This window comes from Chrysemys picta, chromosome 2, assembly GCF_011386835.1.
Source record: "Chrysemys picta bellii isolate R12L10 chromosome 2, ASM1138683v2, whole genome shotgun sequence".
Classification (NCBI taxonomy): domain Eukaryota; kingdom Metazoa; phylum Chordata; order Testudines; family Emydidae; genus Chrysemys; species Chrysemys picta.
In genome coordinates this window covers 69,254,016-69,273,551 of record NC_088792.1, presented here as the reverse complement: position 1 = coordinate 69,273,551, position 19,536 = coordinate 69,254,016, and the positions used below count along the sequence as shown (strand labels likewise).

The 19,536-nt window shown below is 47.8% G+C and overlaps 1 protein-coding gene across 11 annotated transcripts in view; it reads right to left on the bottom strand.

The window, feature by feature from the left end:
- Nucleotides 1–19,536, bottom strand: part of PLCL2 (phospholipase C like 2) — a 204,310-nt gene that overhangs the window by 30,889 nt on the left and 153,885 nt on the right. For 9 of the 11 annotated variants that reach the window (XM_042862024.2, XM_042862032.2, XM_065583424.1 and 6 more), the window contains one exon: nt 16,819–16,894. The exons of the other annotated variants lie outside the window; for them this stretch is intronic. In XM_042862024.2, the coding sequence (XP_042717958.1) occupies nt 16,819–16,894 (76 nt within the window). The remainder of the gene's footprint in view (nt 1–16,818; nt 16,895–19,536) is intronic. 11 annotated transcript variants of the gene reach the window in all.

Sequence of the window (19,536 nt, the reverse complement as noted above, 5' to 3'; positions counted from 1 at the left end):
TTTCTCACCTCTGCAAGTTGAAACTTAACATCCAAATAACAGAAAATAAATGTAAACCCTTTTGTGGTTGGGTATAAGACTATCCATGATTCACATTACTTCATACTCCACCTTAAAGGTAGTGTGTGGTATATAAAAATCTTGTTTACCCTATCTCACTGTGAGCAATCCCCCAGTAAATCTGGTGTTGGCACCCACCACCAATCTATGCTAAAATAAGCAAGGAGACACATTTTGATATTAGTGTACCTGGGAAGATCTATGGACTGGCAAGAGGGTAGCAGAAAACTGAAGCAGCTACGTGGCCCTTTTCTGGCTTTGATAACTGGACCTACTTTTTAAATTACAGCTTTGAGAGCTATGCCTGGTGGGACTGCTGTAGAAACTAGATTTACACTATTCCTCTGTAACAAGCCTGATGGACAATAATCAATTTCACCTTTGAGCATTAGGTGTTTTCTCATTCTGTCTTCGCTATAGATATGCACACACACACAAATCCACAAATCAATTTGAATCTTCTAAACTTGGGAAGCTGGAATAAACAAACACCTCAAAATCAAAAGTATTCTCTCAATTAGTCAAAAGCTGTATCATTTAATTTAATTCTAAAATCTCAATAAAAAGAGTTTTCTAGTTACCCTTTCTCTTCCACAAAGATTATCTCAAAGTTTTTATGTATAAGAGATCTACATAAATGCAGCATTGTCACGGAGTCCCTGGGCGATGCTCTGGAACTGCTCCCCACAGTCTGTCAGGACTTTGGGGAGCCTCCTCTCCCTTGGAGCAGACTGTCTTCAGGCTTCACCTCCTGGGTCTCTCCTGGGAGCATTCAGCATATGCCCCTCCGTGCGCTTCCCACAGTGAGTCCGCCCAGGCGGGGTCCTGGGGAAGCCAAAGGGTTCTGCACCCCCCACTTCGCAGTCAGACGTGACTCTCGGGCAGCCAGTAAAACAGAGGTTTATTAGACGACAGGAACACGGTCTAAAACAGAGCTTGTCGGTCCAGCGAACGGGACCCCTTCGCCGGGTCCATTCTGGGGCTCAGCGAGCCAGACACCCCCGTCTGCCCTTCCTTCCTGTCCCCAGTTAGCTCCAAACTCCAACCCCTGTCCAGCCCCTCCTTCTCTGGGCTTTGTCTCTTTCCCAGGCCAGGAGGTCACCTGACCCCTTTGTCTCCAACACCTTCAGTTGGCACCTTTGCAGAGGAGGGGCCCAGGCCATCAGTTGCTAGGAAACCGAGTGTCGGGCATTTATGTACACTGGCCCTTTGCTCTGCAGCAACCATACACCCTTATCCCACCCCCTAGATACTTAAGAACTGCATAGGGGAAAATGAGGAAAACATTAAGAACAGTCCCACTTCGTCACAAGCATATTATTATATTGTTGAAAATGAATATACAAAAACTGATTAGGGGTGAAATCCTCAGTGGCAGTATAGTCCCACCAAAGTCAATGGACCTGTGCTGATTTAAAGTAGCTGAAGATCTGTGTCAAAATTTTTAAACTTTCAAAGAATGATAAAAGATAATGGATATAGAATGGGAACCAAAGCAATATTGCCTTACATTATAAACTCAGGGTTACGAACACCTCAGGGATGGAGGTTGTTTGAAACTCTGAGATGTTCGTAACACTGAACCAAAACATTATGGTGGTTCTTTCAAAAGTTTACAACTGAACATTGACTTAATACAGTTTTGAAACTTTACTATGCAGAAGAAAAATGCTGCTTCCCCCCCCCTTTTTTTTAGTAGTTTACATTTAACACAGTGCTGTACTATATTTGCCTTTTCTTTTTTTGATGTCTCTGCCGCTGCCTGATTGTGTACTTCCGATTCCAAAGGAGATGTGTGGTTGACCGATTAGTTCGTAACTCTGGTGTTTGTAACTCTGAGGTGCTACTGTACTATACATCTTCGATATTTAGCACATATAAAATTCCTGTAAGGATGCAGATATTTTATTCAGAGAAACACAACTGTGTTCAGCTGAAAGCAATATGTTGACTTTTAGAAAACCAACAGAGCAATCTGGATTTTGTTGAAACTTAAAAATAATAAGGAAAACATCTAGCTTATCAAAAAGTTTATACCTTTCAATTTTTGCTTTCATAAAGTATAAGACAGGTGCAAAAGCACCACTATGGGATAAATCAGAACAAGAGCAAAACTTTAGCTTATTCAATGCATTGTTAACCAAAATGAGCAAAATTATTGACTTACTTCAGAATTAGTTTTGAATTTTAACAGATACACAATAATCTTATTATTCACTTAAACCAGGAATTGGTTTAATTAAGAGAGCAAGTCCAGTTAAAAGATTTTCCTACTGAGCTTGTTAATGACAATATAAATTTACTGTATGTTCACAGCTTGTAAGGATGAGGATTTATTCTTATTTTAGTAACTCTCTCCTTGTTCTTCAAGCCATAGAACAAAAGAGCATAGCACGATAATAGTGCAATTTCCTTTTACTTACAAAGACACTAATTATAAAAGCGTATAAGCTTTTACTCAGAGTTAATATGCTATCCCATGAAGCAATTCATTCTCAACTAAAATCCAAAAAGCTGACAGTTCCAGAATCCAGAAAACTGACAAAAACCTAATGCAAAAAGCATCTGCTGAAACCAGGAAATTAATAGAGTTGTAGACAAAGTCTTTGGACATCTCCACTATGTAAAGGTTTGGATCAGCTCATCTGTCTTAAGATGTACGTCAGTGGGACTCTGCAGGGGTAAAGCTGTCCAAGATAGCAGATCCTATTTCCTAATCAGGAATTAAGCCTATTGTGTTGTACTGTAGGATACTTTTGGTGAGGCCCCATCTGGAGTACTGTGTCCAGTGGAGGGCAACAAAAATGATTAGGGGGCTGGAGCACATGACTTATGAGGAGAAGCTGAGGGAACTGGGATTATTTAGTCTGCAGAAGAGAAGAATGAGGTGGGATTTGATAGCTGCTTTCAACTACCCGAAAGGGGGTTCAAAGAGGATGGTGCTAGACTGTTCTCAGTGGTAGCAGATGACAGAACAAGGAGTAATGGTCTCAAGTTGCAGTGGGGGAGGTTTAGGTTGGATATTAGGAAAAACGTTTTCACTAGGAGGGTGGTGAAGCACTGGAATGGGTTACCTAGGGAGGTGGTGGAATCTCCTTCCTTAGAGGTTTTTAAGGTCAGGCTTGACAAAGCCCTGGCTGGGATGATTTAGTTGGGGATTGGTCCTGCTTTGAGCAGGGGGTTGGACTAGATGACCTCCTGAGGTCCCTTCCAACCCTGATATTCTATGATATACTTACTTAAATAACACCAAAGTCTCACTTCAATATTTATAGAATCATAGAAATGTAGGGCTGGAAGAGACTTTGGGAGGACAACAAGTCCAGCCCCTTGCGCGGTAAACCAAGACCATCCTTGTCAGATATTTGTCCAACTTGTTCTTAAAAACTCCAAAGATGGGGATTCCACAGTTTCCCTTGGATGCCTATTCCAGACCTTCACTAGCCGTATAGTTAGAAAGTTTTTTTTTAAATAACTAATCTAAATCTCCCTTGCTTCAGATTAAGCCCATTACTTCTTGTCCTACCATCAGTGGGCACTGAGAACAACCAATCATCATCCTCTTTATAACAGCCTTTAACATATTGCAATTGTTATCAGGTCCCTCCTCAGACTTCTTTTCTCAAGACTAAATGTGCAGGTTTTTTAAATCTTTCCTCATAGGTCTGGTTTTCTAAATATTTTATCATTTTTGTTTCTCTTTGGACTCTCTCCAATTTGTCCACATCTTTCTGACTACGTCTATGCTGCACACCACTGGCGGCAGTGTATGTGGGTATGTGTGGCTCAGGGGTAGGCAACCTGCGGCACACGGGCGGATTTTCAGTGGCATTCATACTGTCCGGGTCCTGGCCACAGGTCCGGGGGCTCTGCATTAAATAACAATATTTAGATTATTTTGTCAGTTCGGTGGCAGAATTTAGTGTATTTACTACCAGCTCATCTTTAATAAAGAGTTATTTCACCTTTTTCCATTTAAAGAAAAAGTTTCCCACATAGGCATGTGATAATTATTGCTTGTAATAAAATATTGCTGCATTTTGGATTTCCAGTTTGCCCCATCCAGATGAGAAATGAATTGGAGAGGTGCAAGGTTCCCCTCAAAGTTTCCAGTGCTTGTTCAAAACATCTTGCCCCACATAGAACCAGCAGGAGGTTCAGTTCCTGCAGCCTAATACCCATGGAAACTGAGGGATCCACTGGAGGCCAGATCCCATGTAGAGACTCTAAATGGGGGTTCATGGCACAAGTAGGCTCTGCTGCAAAATTAGTGCTTTAAATCATGTACTTAAAAGTACATATTTGTGCCCAGGAACACTACAAACATATACACCGTATGTGAAATCATCAGTCTACTGCTCTTAATTCTGTTCCCCTGACTTTGATATTTTATGGTAAATAGTGCACATTAATTTTACCAAAAAGTGTTTTTTAAAAATAGTAATTAAAAGTGACAGGACAAACAGCATATTATCTAATGGGGTCATAGGACTACTCCTTCAGAGAACATACACAATGTGTTCCAATGTGATAAAGCAGAAAATATTTCTTCTGTACAAGGCATACAAGATCAACCACCCCCATTTTTTGAATATTGGGACCCTTGTCGAGTCAAAGATCCTTGTAGTACATTTTGTATTTTTACATCACATAAGTAGTTTAAGTCCTGATGACTGGTATTGCAGGACTTTATTCCCAACAGTTTACTTTCAGTATCGCTGGCTTCTTCAGAGGATGGAGAGAAATAACCACTCCTTTTCAGAACAAAGTGTGGAAACAGAAAAACTGCAGTAAGCCAGTCATCTGCAGAAAAGTTAATACATTACTGAATACATGTGTATATTGATTGTTTATATAGCAATAGGACAGATTATAGTAAATCTACAGTCAGGGGGAGTAGTAAAGGGAGCCAGCATAGGGAATTCTCCCCCACCTAGTTGCAGCACCTTCATGGACCCTATATGGTGCCAGAGTAGCATAGGAGGGCAGGGGCCAGGATTAATTTCAGTAAGATTAATTAAGCATAAAATGCATAGTAACAGTATCAAAGGAAAATAACATTTTTGAAAGTAGGTCTCCTGCTTGTACATAACGCCAAGGTGAAGTTAAGATATGTGCAAAGCAGGAGACATTCAATTTTTTTTTGTTAATACAGACTGGAGTGAAATATTCCTTCTACTGATGAATTCTGGGGTTGATTGATCATTCTTGAAATAAAGACCATACGGCTTGTGTTCTACAGCCAGAGATCTGCTTATCCACTGAGCTTTGGCACCAGCTGATCCAGGAAGGCCTGAACAATTCTCATTTTCTTTACTTTTATGTTTAGTAAGCAATCCACCAAATCGCAGGTGACTGGTAACCGCTGATAGAAGGGGGGAACAATGACAGCCCCCAACCCCGCCACCACAACAACAATCAACTTCCTGGTGACTGCCAAGGCACCCTGCAGCAACATCCTCTTTGCCATGGTGCCCTCCACCCACAGCGCCCTGGCTGGCCTTAGAAAAAATGGGGCCATAGGCAAACTTGTATTTGGGTACCCTGTCCTCCCCAGCTGCCCTGGCCCCCCACCCCTCCCCATTGTCCCTGGGCCCCACTGCCTTCCAAGGCCCTCCACTTATCCCCTCTGGCCCCTGCTGCCTCTCCCAGTCCACCAAAGATCCGCCCATTACCCGCTGCCTCTCTGCTCCCCCCCCCCCCCAGGACCCTGCTGCCTCCCTTGGCTCCCACATCCCCTGCTGCCTCCCCCACCCATCCCCCGCATCAATTTCCCCTGGCCCACACTGCCTCCTTGGGTTCCCCACCCCACCTGTAGACCCCCAGTCCACACTGCCTCCCCTCCCCCATTACCCCAACTCCCCAAGCTCCTTTCTGCACACCCCAGCCAGGCTAGTCCAGACCTATACTCGAGCAGGTAACTGCGGCGGCTGGCAAGGAAGGGATGGGACTCAACAGGCTTGCCTGCACCCCCTCTGGCAGACAGCTGTGCTGACAGCCTGGTCTCGCTTCCCTGCTCTGAGTGCCTTTCCCAGGCATGTCCCTTCAGCTGTGCTCAACCCAACTCCCACCCTGGCAGAAATCTGGGAAGGCATGTAACCCTGAGTCACCTACGCATCAACCTTCTCAACAGAGCTTATTTTCAAGGCATCATCACCATTGGCAAAGCTGCCTACATCCTAACCTTCTTTTCCTTCTTCCCAATTTCCCAGCTATTTACTTTGGAACAAATTGTGGTTGATCCTGTAAACACATGGAAAATGGTGGGGGGAGAATACGAAACAAGGAGCCTTCCCCAGGCCTGTGCTTTTGCACAGTGGCCAACTATGCTGTGTCTCAGAGTAAAGCCACTAATCCATGTTAGTCCTGTCAGCGGCCATAGCTTCCTCAGAAGGTGTGAGGTGAAGGTGGGACAATGGTCCGGACCTTGCCCTGTCTCCTGGACTCATCAGCAGAGGTAGTTAGCGCAGAAAAGATTGCATGCCGTACCTCTCCAAAGGGTAGTGCTGATGCAGGGCATTATTCTTCTTAATGTTCACCTTTCCCATTAATGTGTCTGTTTTCCTCCCTTTTTAATTAAGCTTTAAGGTACTGACTTTGAAAAGATTTCCTTCAGGATCTCCCACTTTTTATTTTCTCTGGTTACATCAACACTCCACTCCACTGGCAGTGCCGCAGAGTGTATGTGTAGCTACAACCCGCAGCGAAAAGCAGGCTATGTCCACACTGCGGTATGTAGTTACACGTGAAATGCTCCGGCAGAAGGGAGGCAGTGGGGAAAGGCATCAGCAGCTTCCCACTCTAGCTTGCCACACTTTAACTCACCACATACACCAGACCTAAGTTCTCTCCAGCAGTTCTTCATATCAATCTCAGGGCTTATTTACACTGGACACGATCATATCAACTTTTCAGACCAGCCATTTGCTATATTTACATGAATTGTCACACTAATACAGTACAGTACATGATTCAAACATCAAAGGTGTTTTTCTTTATTCAGTACTTCTAACTCTTCTGTCAATGCAGATTCATCGCATTAGTGCAACAGCACAACATAATTTCCATAGATATGCCCTGCACATGTATACCTATGTGTATTAACCCCAGACTTCCAAGATGGCATGACTGTTAAAAACATTAGCATTTCTGTAAGGTAAGTATTATTATTCTCAGTTTGCAGATGGGAAAGCTGTCCAAGATCACTGAGGAAATAATTGTCAGATCTGGGATTGGAATTTAAGGCTTCCTATCATGCGGTCCTATGTAGAACATAGAACCTCCTCCTATTACCAATATGAATGTAATACTTTCAAACTGTCAAGGACCAGCCATGGCATAATTCCAACAACCACAAAATACAGAGCACATTGGAACAATTTGTCTACTTGGAAGTCAAATAAAAGATAGAAATAATGCAGTGAGAATATATAACCTGCAGTTTATGTGATTATATCTATATAATTTAAAACTCCATTAAACTTTCATTTTCTAGTGGAATCTATTCACTTAAATTCTCTACTCAGTCAACATATTCTAGGTATTTCTTTTCAGAAGGATGCATTTTGAAGGAATCCATTTTGAAGCACTTGGAGGTGAGGAAGGTGATCAGGAACAGTCAACATGGATTCACCAAGGGCAAGTCATGCCTGACAAACCTGATTGCCTTCTATGATGAGATAACTGGCTCTGTGGAAATGGGGAAAGCGGTGGATGTGATATATCTTGACTTTAGGAAAGCTTTTGATACAGTCTCCCACAGTATTGCCGGCAAGTTAAAAAAGTATGGATTGAATGAATGGACTATAAGGTGGGAAAAAAGCTGGCTAGATTGTCGGGCTCAATGGGTAGTGATCAATGCCTCAATGTCTAGTTGGCAGCCGGTATCAAGTGGAGTGCCCCAGTAGTCAGTTTTGTTCAACTTCTTCATTAATGATCTGGATGATGGGATGAATTGTACCTTCAGCAAGTTCGCAGATGACACTTAGCTGGGGGGAGAGGTAGATACACTAGAGGGTAGGGATAGGGTCCAGTGACCTAGACAAATTGGGGGATTGGGCCAAAAGAAATCTGATGAGGTTCAACAAGGACAAGTGCAGAGTCCTGCAATTAGGAAGGAAGAATCCCATGCACCGCTACAGGCTGGGGACTGACTGACTAAGCAGCAGTTCTGCAGAACAGGACCTGGGGATTACGGTGGACAAGAAGCTGGATATGAGTCAGCAGTGGGCCCTTGTTGCCAAGACCATCAACTGCATACTGGGCTGTATTAGTAGGAGCATTGCCAGCAGATCGACGGAAGTGATTATTCCCCTCTATTCAGCACTGGTGTGGCCACACCTAGAGTATTGCATCCAGTTCTCATCCCCCCACTACAGAAGGGATATGGACAAATTGGAGAGAGTCCAGTGGAGGGAACAAAAATTATTAGGGGGCTGGGGTACATGACTTATGAGGAGAGGCTGAGGGAACTGGGGTTATTTAGTCTGCAGAAGAGAAGAGTGAGGGGGGTTTTGATAGAAGCCTTCAACTACTTGAAGGGGGGTTCCAAAGAGGAGGAGCCAGACTGTTCTAAGTGGTGGCAGATGACAGAGCAAGAAGCAATGGTCTCAAGTCGGAGTGGGGGAGGTCTAGGTTGGATATTAGGAAACACTATTTCACTAGGAGCGTGGTGAAGCACTGGAATGGGTTACCTAGGAAGGTGGTGGAATCTCCATCCTTAGGGGTTTTTAAGGCCCAGCTGACAAAGCCCTGGCTGGCATGATTTAGTTGGTGTTGGTCCTGCTTTGAGCAGGGGATTGGACTAGATGACCTCCTGAGGTCTCTTCCAACCCTAATATTCTATGATTCTATGATGCAGGATGCTAACTGATCAAATGACCAGGAGCCAAGAAAACCTGGGTTCTTATCCCAGCTAAACTAATTTATGGCATTTTGCAGCAATTCACTTGATGTTCCTGGGCTTCATCTAACCCAAATGAACCATATGATATTTAAGTAAAACTGCAAATTTAAAATGATGAGAAATGAATCACTGATACAGGTGTTATTGTAAAAAATATACCTCCCTAATCTTTCATATATCCTCAACATACAAAAGTCTAAAGATGTGTATTTTATATTTTCCACAGTCTAATGAACAATTAAGAAAAAGGACAGTTACCTGTTCCGTAACTGGTGTTCTTCTAGATGTGTTGCTCAGGTGTATTCCACAGTAGGTGTGTGTGCTTGCCACGTGCACCGGTGTTGGAAGTTTTTCCCTTAGCAGTACCCATACGGGGAAGCGCCACTGCGACCCCTAGAGTGGTGCCTCTATACCGCGCTATAAGGGGAGCTGCGCACTCCCCCCCACCCTTGGTTCCTTCTTGCCGGACAACTCCGACAGAGGGGAAGGAGGATGGGATATGGAATACACCTGAGCAACACATATCGAAGAATGCCAGTTACGGAACAGGTAACTGTCCTTTCTTCTTCGAGTGATTGCTCATGTGTATTCCACAGTAGGTGACTCCAAGCTATGTCTGATGGAGGCGGGTAGGAGTTTAAGGGTTTCCGGGCCACAGTACCGCCCTACCAAATCCGTTGTCATCCCTCGCTTGGGAGACGATCGCATAATGCGAAGAAAATGTGTGGACAGAGGACCATGTGGCAGCCCTACAGATGTCCTGGATTGGGACGTGGGCTACATAGGCAGCTGATGAGGCCTGAGCTCTCATTGAGAGCGCCCTGACGATCGGTGGTGGGGGAGCCCTTGCCAGGTCATAGCACGTGAGTATGCATGAGGTGATCCAGCGGGACAGGCGCTGGGTGGAAATTGGTTGCCCCCTCATACGCTCGGCTGATGCAACAAACAACTGCGAGGATTTCCGGAACAGCTTGGTCCGGTCCAGGTAGAAGGCCAGTGCCCTACACACATCGAGTGTGTGAAGGCAACGTTCCTCGTTGGAGGAATGGGGCTTAGGACAGAGCACCTGGAGGAAAATGTCCTGTTCCATATGGAAGGCGGAGACCACCTTCGGGAGGAATGTGGGGTGTGGGCGAAGCTGGACCTTATCCTTGTCGAAGACTGTATATGGGGGTTCCGAGGTCAAGGCCCTGAGCTCCAAGACATGTCGGGCTGACATGATAGCTACAAGGAATGCTACCTTCCATGACAGGTGAGACCAGGAACAAAGGTCCCGGGTTCAAAGGGAGGTCCCATGAGACGGGATAACACTAGGTTTAGGTCCCATTGCAGAACGGGGGACCTAGCATATGGGAATGAACAGTCCAGGCCTCTTAGAAAGTGGGAGGTCATAGTGTGAGAAAAGACTGATTGGCCCTGCACCGGCGGGTGGAAGGCTGATATGGCTGCCAAATGTACCCTGACAGAGGCGGGAGCTAGTCCTTGGGTCCTAAAGGACAGGAGGTAATCAAGGATAATCTGGAGCGGTGCGGATGATGGAGAGGTTCCCCGCTCCGCCGCCCACCTAGAGAATCTGGACCACTTTGCCAGGTACGTCCGTCATGTGGACGGCTTTCTACTTTCCAGCAGGACTCGTTTGACGTCCTCTGAACACCTCCCCTCCTCCTCATCTAACCACTGAGCAACCACGCTGTCAGGTGGAGCACAGCCAGTGGTGAGCTGGAGGCAGTTCGCACCAGTTTGCGGGAACTGGTTGTTAAATTTAGAAGCCCTTTTAGAACCGGTTGTCCATGTGGGACAACTGGTTCTAAAAGGGCTTCTAAATTTAAAAACCGGTAAGTTGAAGTGACAGGAGCGTAGCTAGGAGGAGAGCAGGGGGAGCGGCTGGACCCCCCCTTAGCTACGCTACCTCGCCCCTAGGAGCCAGAGGGACCTGCCGGATGCTTCCTGGGAGCCTCCCCAGGTAAGCACCACCGGGACTCCCCATCTCACCCCCCAGCAGGTCCCTCTGGCTCTTAGGGGTGGGGAGGGGTGGACACCCACTATGGTGGCCCACGAGACCCTCCTGCCTGGCTTTTGAGCTCCCGGCTGGGAAGGCTAGTCCCCGGCTGTTCCCCCTCCCCTGCAGTTTCAGCTCGACCCGCCGCTGGTGCATGCTCTGGGAGGTGAGCTGCGAACTCAGCCTGACCCAGTGCTCCAGGTGCTGCGCAGCGGCAGCGTGGCCTGGCTCTAGCCAAGCGGCGCGGCTGTAGTGCCGCCAGCCACCAGTGCTCCATGTGGTGCACGGTGGTGGAGGCCTGCCCGGCTCCAGCTGAGCGGCGCGGCTGTAGCGTCACCAGCCATCTCCAGGCAGCGCGGTAAGGGGGTAGGGGGCAGGGAGGGGGTGTTGGATAGAAGGCAGGGGTGTTCGGGGGGAGTTCGGGGAGGTGGATAGTGGTCGGGGCAGTCAGAGGGCGGGGAACAGGGGGATTGAATGGGGGCAAGGGTCTCGGGGGGCCAGTCAGGAAGGAGCAGGGGTTGGATGGGGCGATGGGAGGCAGTCAGGGGCAGGGGTTCCAGGGGCAGTCAGAGGACAGAGAGAAGGGGTGGGTGGATGGGGCAGGAGTCCCAGGGGGCCCATCAGGAATGAGAGGAGGGGTTGGATGGGGCGGCAGGGGCAGTCAGAGGACAGGGAAGGGGGGTGGATGGGGCAGGGGTCCCAGGGTGTGTGTGTCAAGGAACGCAGGGGGTTGGATGGGGCAGGAGTCCTGGGGGGCGGGGGCAGGCCACGACCCCCTCTTGGGGTGAGGAGGAAACCGGTTAAGATTTTGGCAGCTCATCACTGAGCGTGGCTATGTTGGGATGGAGGAGGAGGCCCCCTTCCTGGGAGAAGAGGTCTGGGCGAAGCGGTAGCCTCCGTGGGGTGGAGGGGGGGCGCTGGCGCTAAGAGGTGCAGGAGGGTCCTGTACCAGTGTTGTCGGGCCCAGTCCGGGGCTATGAGGATAACTGCGTCCTGTCTGTTTTTACTTTTTGCAGGACCTTGTCGATCAGGGGGAAGAGGAGGAAGGCATTGAAAAGCTGGCCTGACCACTGCAGGAGGAAGGCGTCGGAGATCGCCCCCTTCCCCACTCCTCCCCTGGAGCAGAACTGGAGACAGCACCAGTTCTGGTCAGTTGCAAAGAGGTCGACCCGGGGAACTCCCCACTCTCGGAAGAGCTGATGGGTGACCTCCGAGTGGAGCAACCACTTGTTCCGGCTGGAAGAAAACCCTGCTCAGCTGATCGGCTCACAAATTGCGGATGCCGGGTAGGGGGAAGGTTCGCAGGGAGATATCGTGGGCTATACAGAATTCCCATAGGCTCAGGGCTTCCAGGCATAGGGCCGAGGAATGAGTCCCGCCTTGCCTGTTGATGTAGTACATCGCAGCGGTGTTGTCCGTAAGGACTCTGACCACCGTCCCGGGAAGGTGTATGCTGAAAGCTACGCACGCCAGCTATATCGCCCTGAGCTCTCTGACATTTATGTGGAGGGACAAGTCCGAGGCCGACCATCTCCCTTGGGTTTGAATGTTCCCTATATAAGCTCCCCGTCCCAGATCCGAGGCATCTGACACCAGGTCTAATGACGGGGAGGGTTCCTGGAAAGGGACTCCTTGCAACATGTTGCTCGGGAGGGACCACCATTGTAGGGAGGCAACTATCTGGGGAGGTACCGTGATGACCTTGTCCAGCCCGTCCCAGGCCTGGGAGTACTGAGAGGCTAGCCAGAGCTGGAGGGGCCTCATTCTGAGCCTCGCATGGTGGACCAAGTACGTGCATGCCACCATGTGCCTGAGGATCTGAAGGCACGCTCTTGCCGTTGTCACAGGGAAGGCTGTGACCGAGGCGATGAGGCCTTTGAGGGTCTTGAACCTGCTTGGAGGGAGAGAGGCTGTGGCCCTTAAGGAGTCCAGCATCACCCCTATGAATTCTATGCGCTGAACTGGGACTAATGTAGATTTGTTCTCGTTCACTACTAGGTTGAGATCTGCGCATGTGGACAAGAGCAGTTCCACATGGGCCTGCATCTGGGACCAAGAGCTGCCCTTGAGAAGCCAATCGTCCAGGTATGGAAAAATCTGCACCCCTTTCCGCCGGAGGTAGGCCGCTACCACCAACATGCACTTGGTGAAAACCCTGGGTGCCATGGATAGACCAAAAGGGAGGACTGTGAACCGTGATCCCGCCCCACCAGGAACCGGAGGAAGCCTTTCGAATATATGGATATGAAAATACGCATCCTGAAGGTACAGGGCAGCGTACCAGTACCCCAGGTCCAGGGAGGGAATGATAGGGGCCAGGGACACCATGCGGAACTTGGAGCGGACCATAAACCGGTTGAGATCCCATATGTCCAGGATGGGCCTGAGCCCCCCTTTTGCCTTTGGGATCAGGAAGTACCGGGAGTAGAAGCCTCTGCCCTGGAAGTTTACTGGTACTCTTTCCACCGCCCCCAGGTGGAGCAGACATGCCACCTCCTGCCCTAGGAGGCGAGCATGCTCCGGGTCCCCGGGGCTCACCAGGGACGGAGGGTGGTGAGGTGGGGGCGAGGTGAACTGCAACATGTAGCCCTTGGAAATGGTGTTGAGGACCCATTGGTCCGACGTCATATGGGACCACTCCACTCGGAAGGCAGACAATCGGTTGCAGAACACAAACTTTATTAATAGGGGGGTTTCCCTGGCAACAGGCCTGGTGCCCCCCTGCAAATAGTCAAAACCGCCTCTTTCCCTGCCTCTTGCCCTTAGTGGGTCCGGGCTGTGGGGCAGAGCGGGACTGACGTTGAGACCGATGCCTCTGGTCTCTCGGCCTCTTGGACGGGGGCTCGTATCTACTCCGTGCAGGTGGAGCTGAAGTTTGCGGCCTGGGCTTATCCTTAGCCAGCGGGACGTAGAGGATCAAGGTTTGCAGGGTGGTACGGGAATCTTTCATCCCGTGCAGACGGACATCCGTTTGCTGGTCTGCAAACAGCGCTTTCCCGTCAAAGGGCAGATCCTGCATGAGGGACTGGGCCTCCGCCGACAGCCCGGATAGTAGGAGCCACAACGCCCTGCACATCGAAATGGCAGAAGCCATCGAGTGGGCTGCCGTATCAGCCACGTCCGACGCCGCCTGGAGGGTTGCTTTTGCCGCTGCCGCCCCTTCCTCTACCAGAGCCTTGAAGTCCTTTTTGTCCCGCTCCAGGAGGAGAGATTCAAACTTTGGTAGGGACCCCCATAAGTTAAAGTCATACCAGCTCAGTAGGGCCTGATGATTGGCCACCCTGAGCTGGAAGCTTGCCGAAGAATAAACTTTCCTGCCAAAAGTATCCAGTCTCCTGGCGTCTTTATCCTTGGGGGTAGGCACAGGCTGGCCATGTCGTTCTTGGTGGTTTATCGATTCCACCACCAGAAAGTTAGGTGCCGGATGGGAATAAAGGTACTCATGGTCCTTAGCTGGCACGAAGTACTTCCTCTCCGCCTTTTTGGAAATGGGGGCCAAGGAAGCAGGAGTTTGCCACAAGGTAGTGGAAATGTTGACTACTCCCTGGTGGAGGAGCAGAGCCACACAGCCCAGTGTCGTGGACGACAGCACATTGAAAAGGGAGTCAGACGGGCCCTCCATCTTCTCAGCCTGGAGCTGGAGGTTGGACGCCACCCTCTTAAGGAGGTCTTGATGTTCCCTGAAGTCCTCCTGTGGAATGGGCAGCAGTGCTGTAATGGCATCATCCGGTGCTGGAGAGGGGGCTGGCACGGAGCCGAGAGTCTTGGGTGGTACCGGGGGGTCAGTCCCCAAGTCGGAGTCCGGGCGCAGGGCCACCGACTCGGGACCTGTTGACTTGTCCCTCTGCCGAGAAGGGGAGGCCGAAGGAGCCTGGGACGCTCCGGCCACCGAGCGGGTTCCCGTCTGAGCAGGCATCTGCGACCACAGTGCCCATTGACACCACTGTCCTTGCCACGGTGCTCCTTGCCACTGATGATTTGGGGGCCAGGTGGCGTCATCTGTCCTGGCTAGGGCGGCTGGGTGTCGATGCTGAGGTCACCGTCGACTGCGCAGTCTCATAGGAGCGGCGAGAGCGACAGTGCCTACGACGGTGCCTTCTGCAGGACCGGGACCTCGACACCGAGGACCAGTACCCATGGGAAGTGCTGCTCCTGTACTCGTCTCAGCGCCAGGAGCTACGATGTTCCGGTGCATTGCAGGAGGAGTCCCGAGTGCGATGCCTGGCGGAGCTCAAGTGGGAGCGTCGACGTCAATGGCATCGGGACTGGCTGCAGTAGCTGCGACGTGAGGAAGAGCATCGGCGCGGCGTGGCATGGAGGAGCCTCGAGACTCCCGTTCGAGCGGCGAGCCGGTCAACCTGACTTGTGTAGAGGGCTGGCGTGAGCCGCGAGAAGACCGCATCCAACACGGTAAGGAGCGGTTCTCAGCGCGGGAGCTGTGCCGTGCCGGGGAGGTCTGATGAGTGCTCAGGAGCGGCTTGCCTCAGGACCAAGGGCCCGACACTGGTGGTGCCCCTGGTATCGGTAAGCTCAAGATGTCTTGCGCAGCCTGTGCAGCCTCCAGTGTCGACAGCATCCTCACGGCAGGGGAGGCACGCGCGGACGGAACTGGACTACTCCGCTCAACATGAGACGGAGGCCTAGGGCCCGGGGGAGATCGAGGGCTGCCCGGCTTGGGACCAGCCTCACCCCTCTCCTTTTCTCGGTGCCGCTGTGAGACGGAAGTCTTCCCTTGCTTCTTGGAAGAGGAGCGGTGCCGGCTAGTGGAGGGGACTTCGCTACACACCGAAGACGTGGTGCCGGGCACCAAGTCCGCTCGGCGTGCCGGGATAGGGGTCAGCGCTGATTCCATCAGGAAAGCGTGAAGCCTGATGTCCCTCTCCTTCTTAGTCCGCGGCTTGAATGACCTGCAGATCTTGCAGCGCTCACTCACATGAGTTTTGCCCAAGCAGCGGAGACACTCAGCGTGTGGATCACTTCTGGGCATAGAACAGCGACAGGAGTCGCACGACTTGAAGTCTGGGACATGGGGCATGCCCTGAGCCCACTTTAACTACTTGAAAAACTACTAAAAGTAACTGTACCACTAAGGTCAACTAGAGAAGCTGCAGCAAGGCTGGAGCAAGACGTTCCGACTACCTTCACCAGCAGCAAGAAGGAATTGAGGGTGGGGGGAGTGCGCAGCTCCCCTTATAGCGCGGTATAGAGGCGCCACTCTAGGGGTCACAGCGGCACTCCACAATATGAATACTGCTAAGGGAAAAACTTCCGACACCGGTGCATGTGGTGAGCATGCACACCTACTGTAGAATACACCTGAGCAATCACTCGAAGAAGAACACAATGTTTTAACCACTCTGGCATTAAAATACATAAAGTACATTATAGAAAGTAGCATCTGTTTAGACCCAGAGTGTGCACATTATACTCTTCCTCTACATCAGCATGTTGAGCAACACCTCGGGCATACACTTAAAAAGCATGGCCTTGAATGTGTGTAGGAATAGCGCTGTATCTCTCATTCATAAATATATCAATGTGTATTTTCTACACTTTATCTTTGCTTTATTAAAATAGAATATGTCAGCAGGCTACTGTCCAATTATAAAAGTTAAAAGGATTAAAAAGAATGAGTTCCAAAATTCAACTGAAATGCCATAGACCCCACTGTCCATGATTAAATCAGTATTAAGAAGGTCCATTTTTGCTGCTTTTGTGCCTGCATAAATTTGAATAATTTTGTTTTGTGCATTAGTGGAATAAATGAACCCAATCTAAGGTTTTGTAAAAAATGAAAATATAGGAAAAATGCCTTACTGTATTTTAATTTTTCAAAAAGAGAGCCTGCACTTACCTGCCTTCTGACACTGTACTATCTTCTCATATACACTATTTGCGTTTTCAATCAGAGTCTTGATGGTCTGAATCATCTGCAGAGAAAATATCAGATTAAACTGTTCAAACATATATTTATAAAATTGTCTTAAAATATTAATCATGATTGGTACAGTTGTATCTTTGAAAGATATGTGCTTAAACTCTGGACTATTTAGTTCTGAAGCCACAAACATTTAAACATCTATTATTAGTTTTTGCATAACTTTGTTTTTCTTGTTGGTACCAGGCAGAGGGATGCTCCAAACTTAGCATGAAGGAAGGAGGAATGTGGTGCTGGTGGTTTGGGATTTGTGAAGAGGTTTACAAAACACACCGCGGTTTACCATTAGCCCACTGTTTGTCAAAGGAAAGGGAAAAAAAGGGAAAATTCCTATTTACCAGCTAATTCACATTCTATGATTTGGTCAAGACAACCTGGATGCTGTTTCCTCCTCCTCACCCTGACATTCAGGATGACAACCAATCACCATCCAATATTTTCTGTTCTCTTGTGTACTCTCCCTCTACTTTTCCAGATTGGTTCCTTATAATTGCGTTTTTGTGGCTTGATCTGTAGAGAGAAAACATCCTACAGAGGAAGAACAAGAGACTCAAGGCCAAACTAGAAGAGCCTTGAGTTGGAAGGTGAAGGAGTAGAAAGAAAGGGAATCACTGATTTCTTCACCAGCTCTTTCTAGACATAGTTTCTTATGGAAGCCCTGCTCTAAGCAGTCAGGGCCAGATTTGTAAAGATTTGTAAGCACCTAACTCCCACAGAAATCAGTGGGAGTTAGGCACTTCAACAAATTTGGCACTCTGTAATCAGGGATGCATCCGTAGATACCTGCACTTCCAGTCAATAGTGCCTGGTGAAGTGTATAAGGAATGCTAGGCAGCAGGTTTGCTGCAAAGTTTGTTCACTGCTGACTCTGCTCTCTGATCCAGCAGATAGCAATTGTTTTAGTGGATTAAATTATACATTTTACCTGCTGCTAATGCATATTTACGTGGGATTTTCTTTTCCCCGAGAGACCATGTTCCCTGTGCTGAACAGGCATCTGCATAAGCTCTACAGCAAAAATCCCCCTTAAGATAACCTACCCGGGAAAGAGTTACTTCAACAGGCACAGTTCCCTTACCCACTTTTTTTTTTTTTTTAAGTGTTTTCAGTTTGAGAGAAGCTGAGAACTGCTTTTGCATGTTGCAGGGGATGAACCAAACTGGAGAGAAAGAGGAGAAAGCCTTAGATTCTGGGTCACAACAGGTGATCTTCTTGCCTTTCACAGAGAGTGAGGAGGAAGAACCCGATGTCTGCATTAACATAGACCATACCACAGAAATTTAACTGTAACTTTTACTTCCAGTTAACAGAAAGCTGGGCTAGACCAACTAAAGTTTATTATTTGAAAGTAATCCTGGCCCTTCTTCTAGGACTACAAGGTTATAAGATACATATGTTAAAATACAAAGAAATATGCAGCAGCTCAGATCTCATGTTTAAGGTAGAAATAAACAGAACATGAACCACAACTGTAGAGTTCTGTTCTAGAGTCTGGAGCCCATTATTTCGCATTGGGTTATTCATTTTATACAACTAATTCTCCCATTCCTAGTTATCTCTACTTAACTTTGAAAAATCTAATTGTCTTGATTTCTGATTAGATTCCAGAAATCCTTTAAAAAGAAGAAAATAAAATGCATATCACAACACTAAATAACGAGAAAAAAATTCACAACTACCTTAACTAAGCTGCATTTGAAATATTAGTGCTGATCTATTCCCCTGTTGGACTATTTATTGTACATAAACACCTTATATTTGGCACCCATGAGGCAAAAGTTGCTGGATAAATAAAATTAAACTGATTACTAGATAATGAAGTACTGTATACTGAGCATGCTAACGTTTTAAAGAGTCATACTTTAACTAAGAGAAAGCTGTAACACCCAAAATATTGTGCCATCCCAAACAGCCTTTTCTGAGAATCACTGCAAGCTGTTTATTCCCAATTTGTCCTGAGAAAGCTGTAAGAGTATTTTGTTTCATGGTGTTCATCACTAATGATATGTTTTCAACAACAGTTAGAAATTACAATTAATCTGCTCTATAGACGTCCTTGAAAGATGAGGAATTTGCCAGTTGTTTCAACATGCATGGCATGAAGTGTGTGTTTGTTTGCTTCCGTAATGGGCTTGAATACTAGGAACCAAGATACAGTTGATTTAAATCACAAATAGCCTTGCAATACCAGAACATGTTATTTTACTAACTAGCTGTAACAAGACTGCACAGCTCCCTGTGAGGAGAGTCCTGTTGATTTGAAAAATGAAAATCACCTTGGAAATGATTCCCTGAGAATGTGTGGACACTGTTTTAATCAGAATGCCAATATACAACAATTGGCAATCCAATTTACAGCTATACAGTCCAATTAAAAGCACATATGGGGTTTTTCCTAAAGAGCATTTTAATGTGAACAGAATAGGGCAAATATTCAGATAGGAGCAGTCTGAGTTAACAACATGATCACTCATAAAAACCTGCCACTTGCTTTAGATAATGGTTTAAATAACTTTACATCAATATTTCTTGAATTCCAGATATTCTGCGTAGTATATAAGAGGAAGTAAAAGGGAATATTGCAGATACAAAAGTAACCATATATACTTATGTAAGGCAAAATTGATAAGTTTT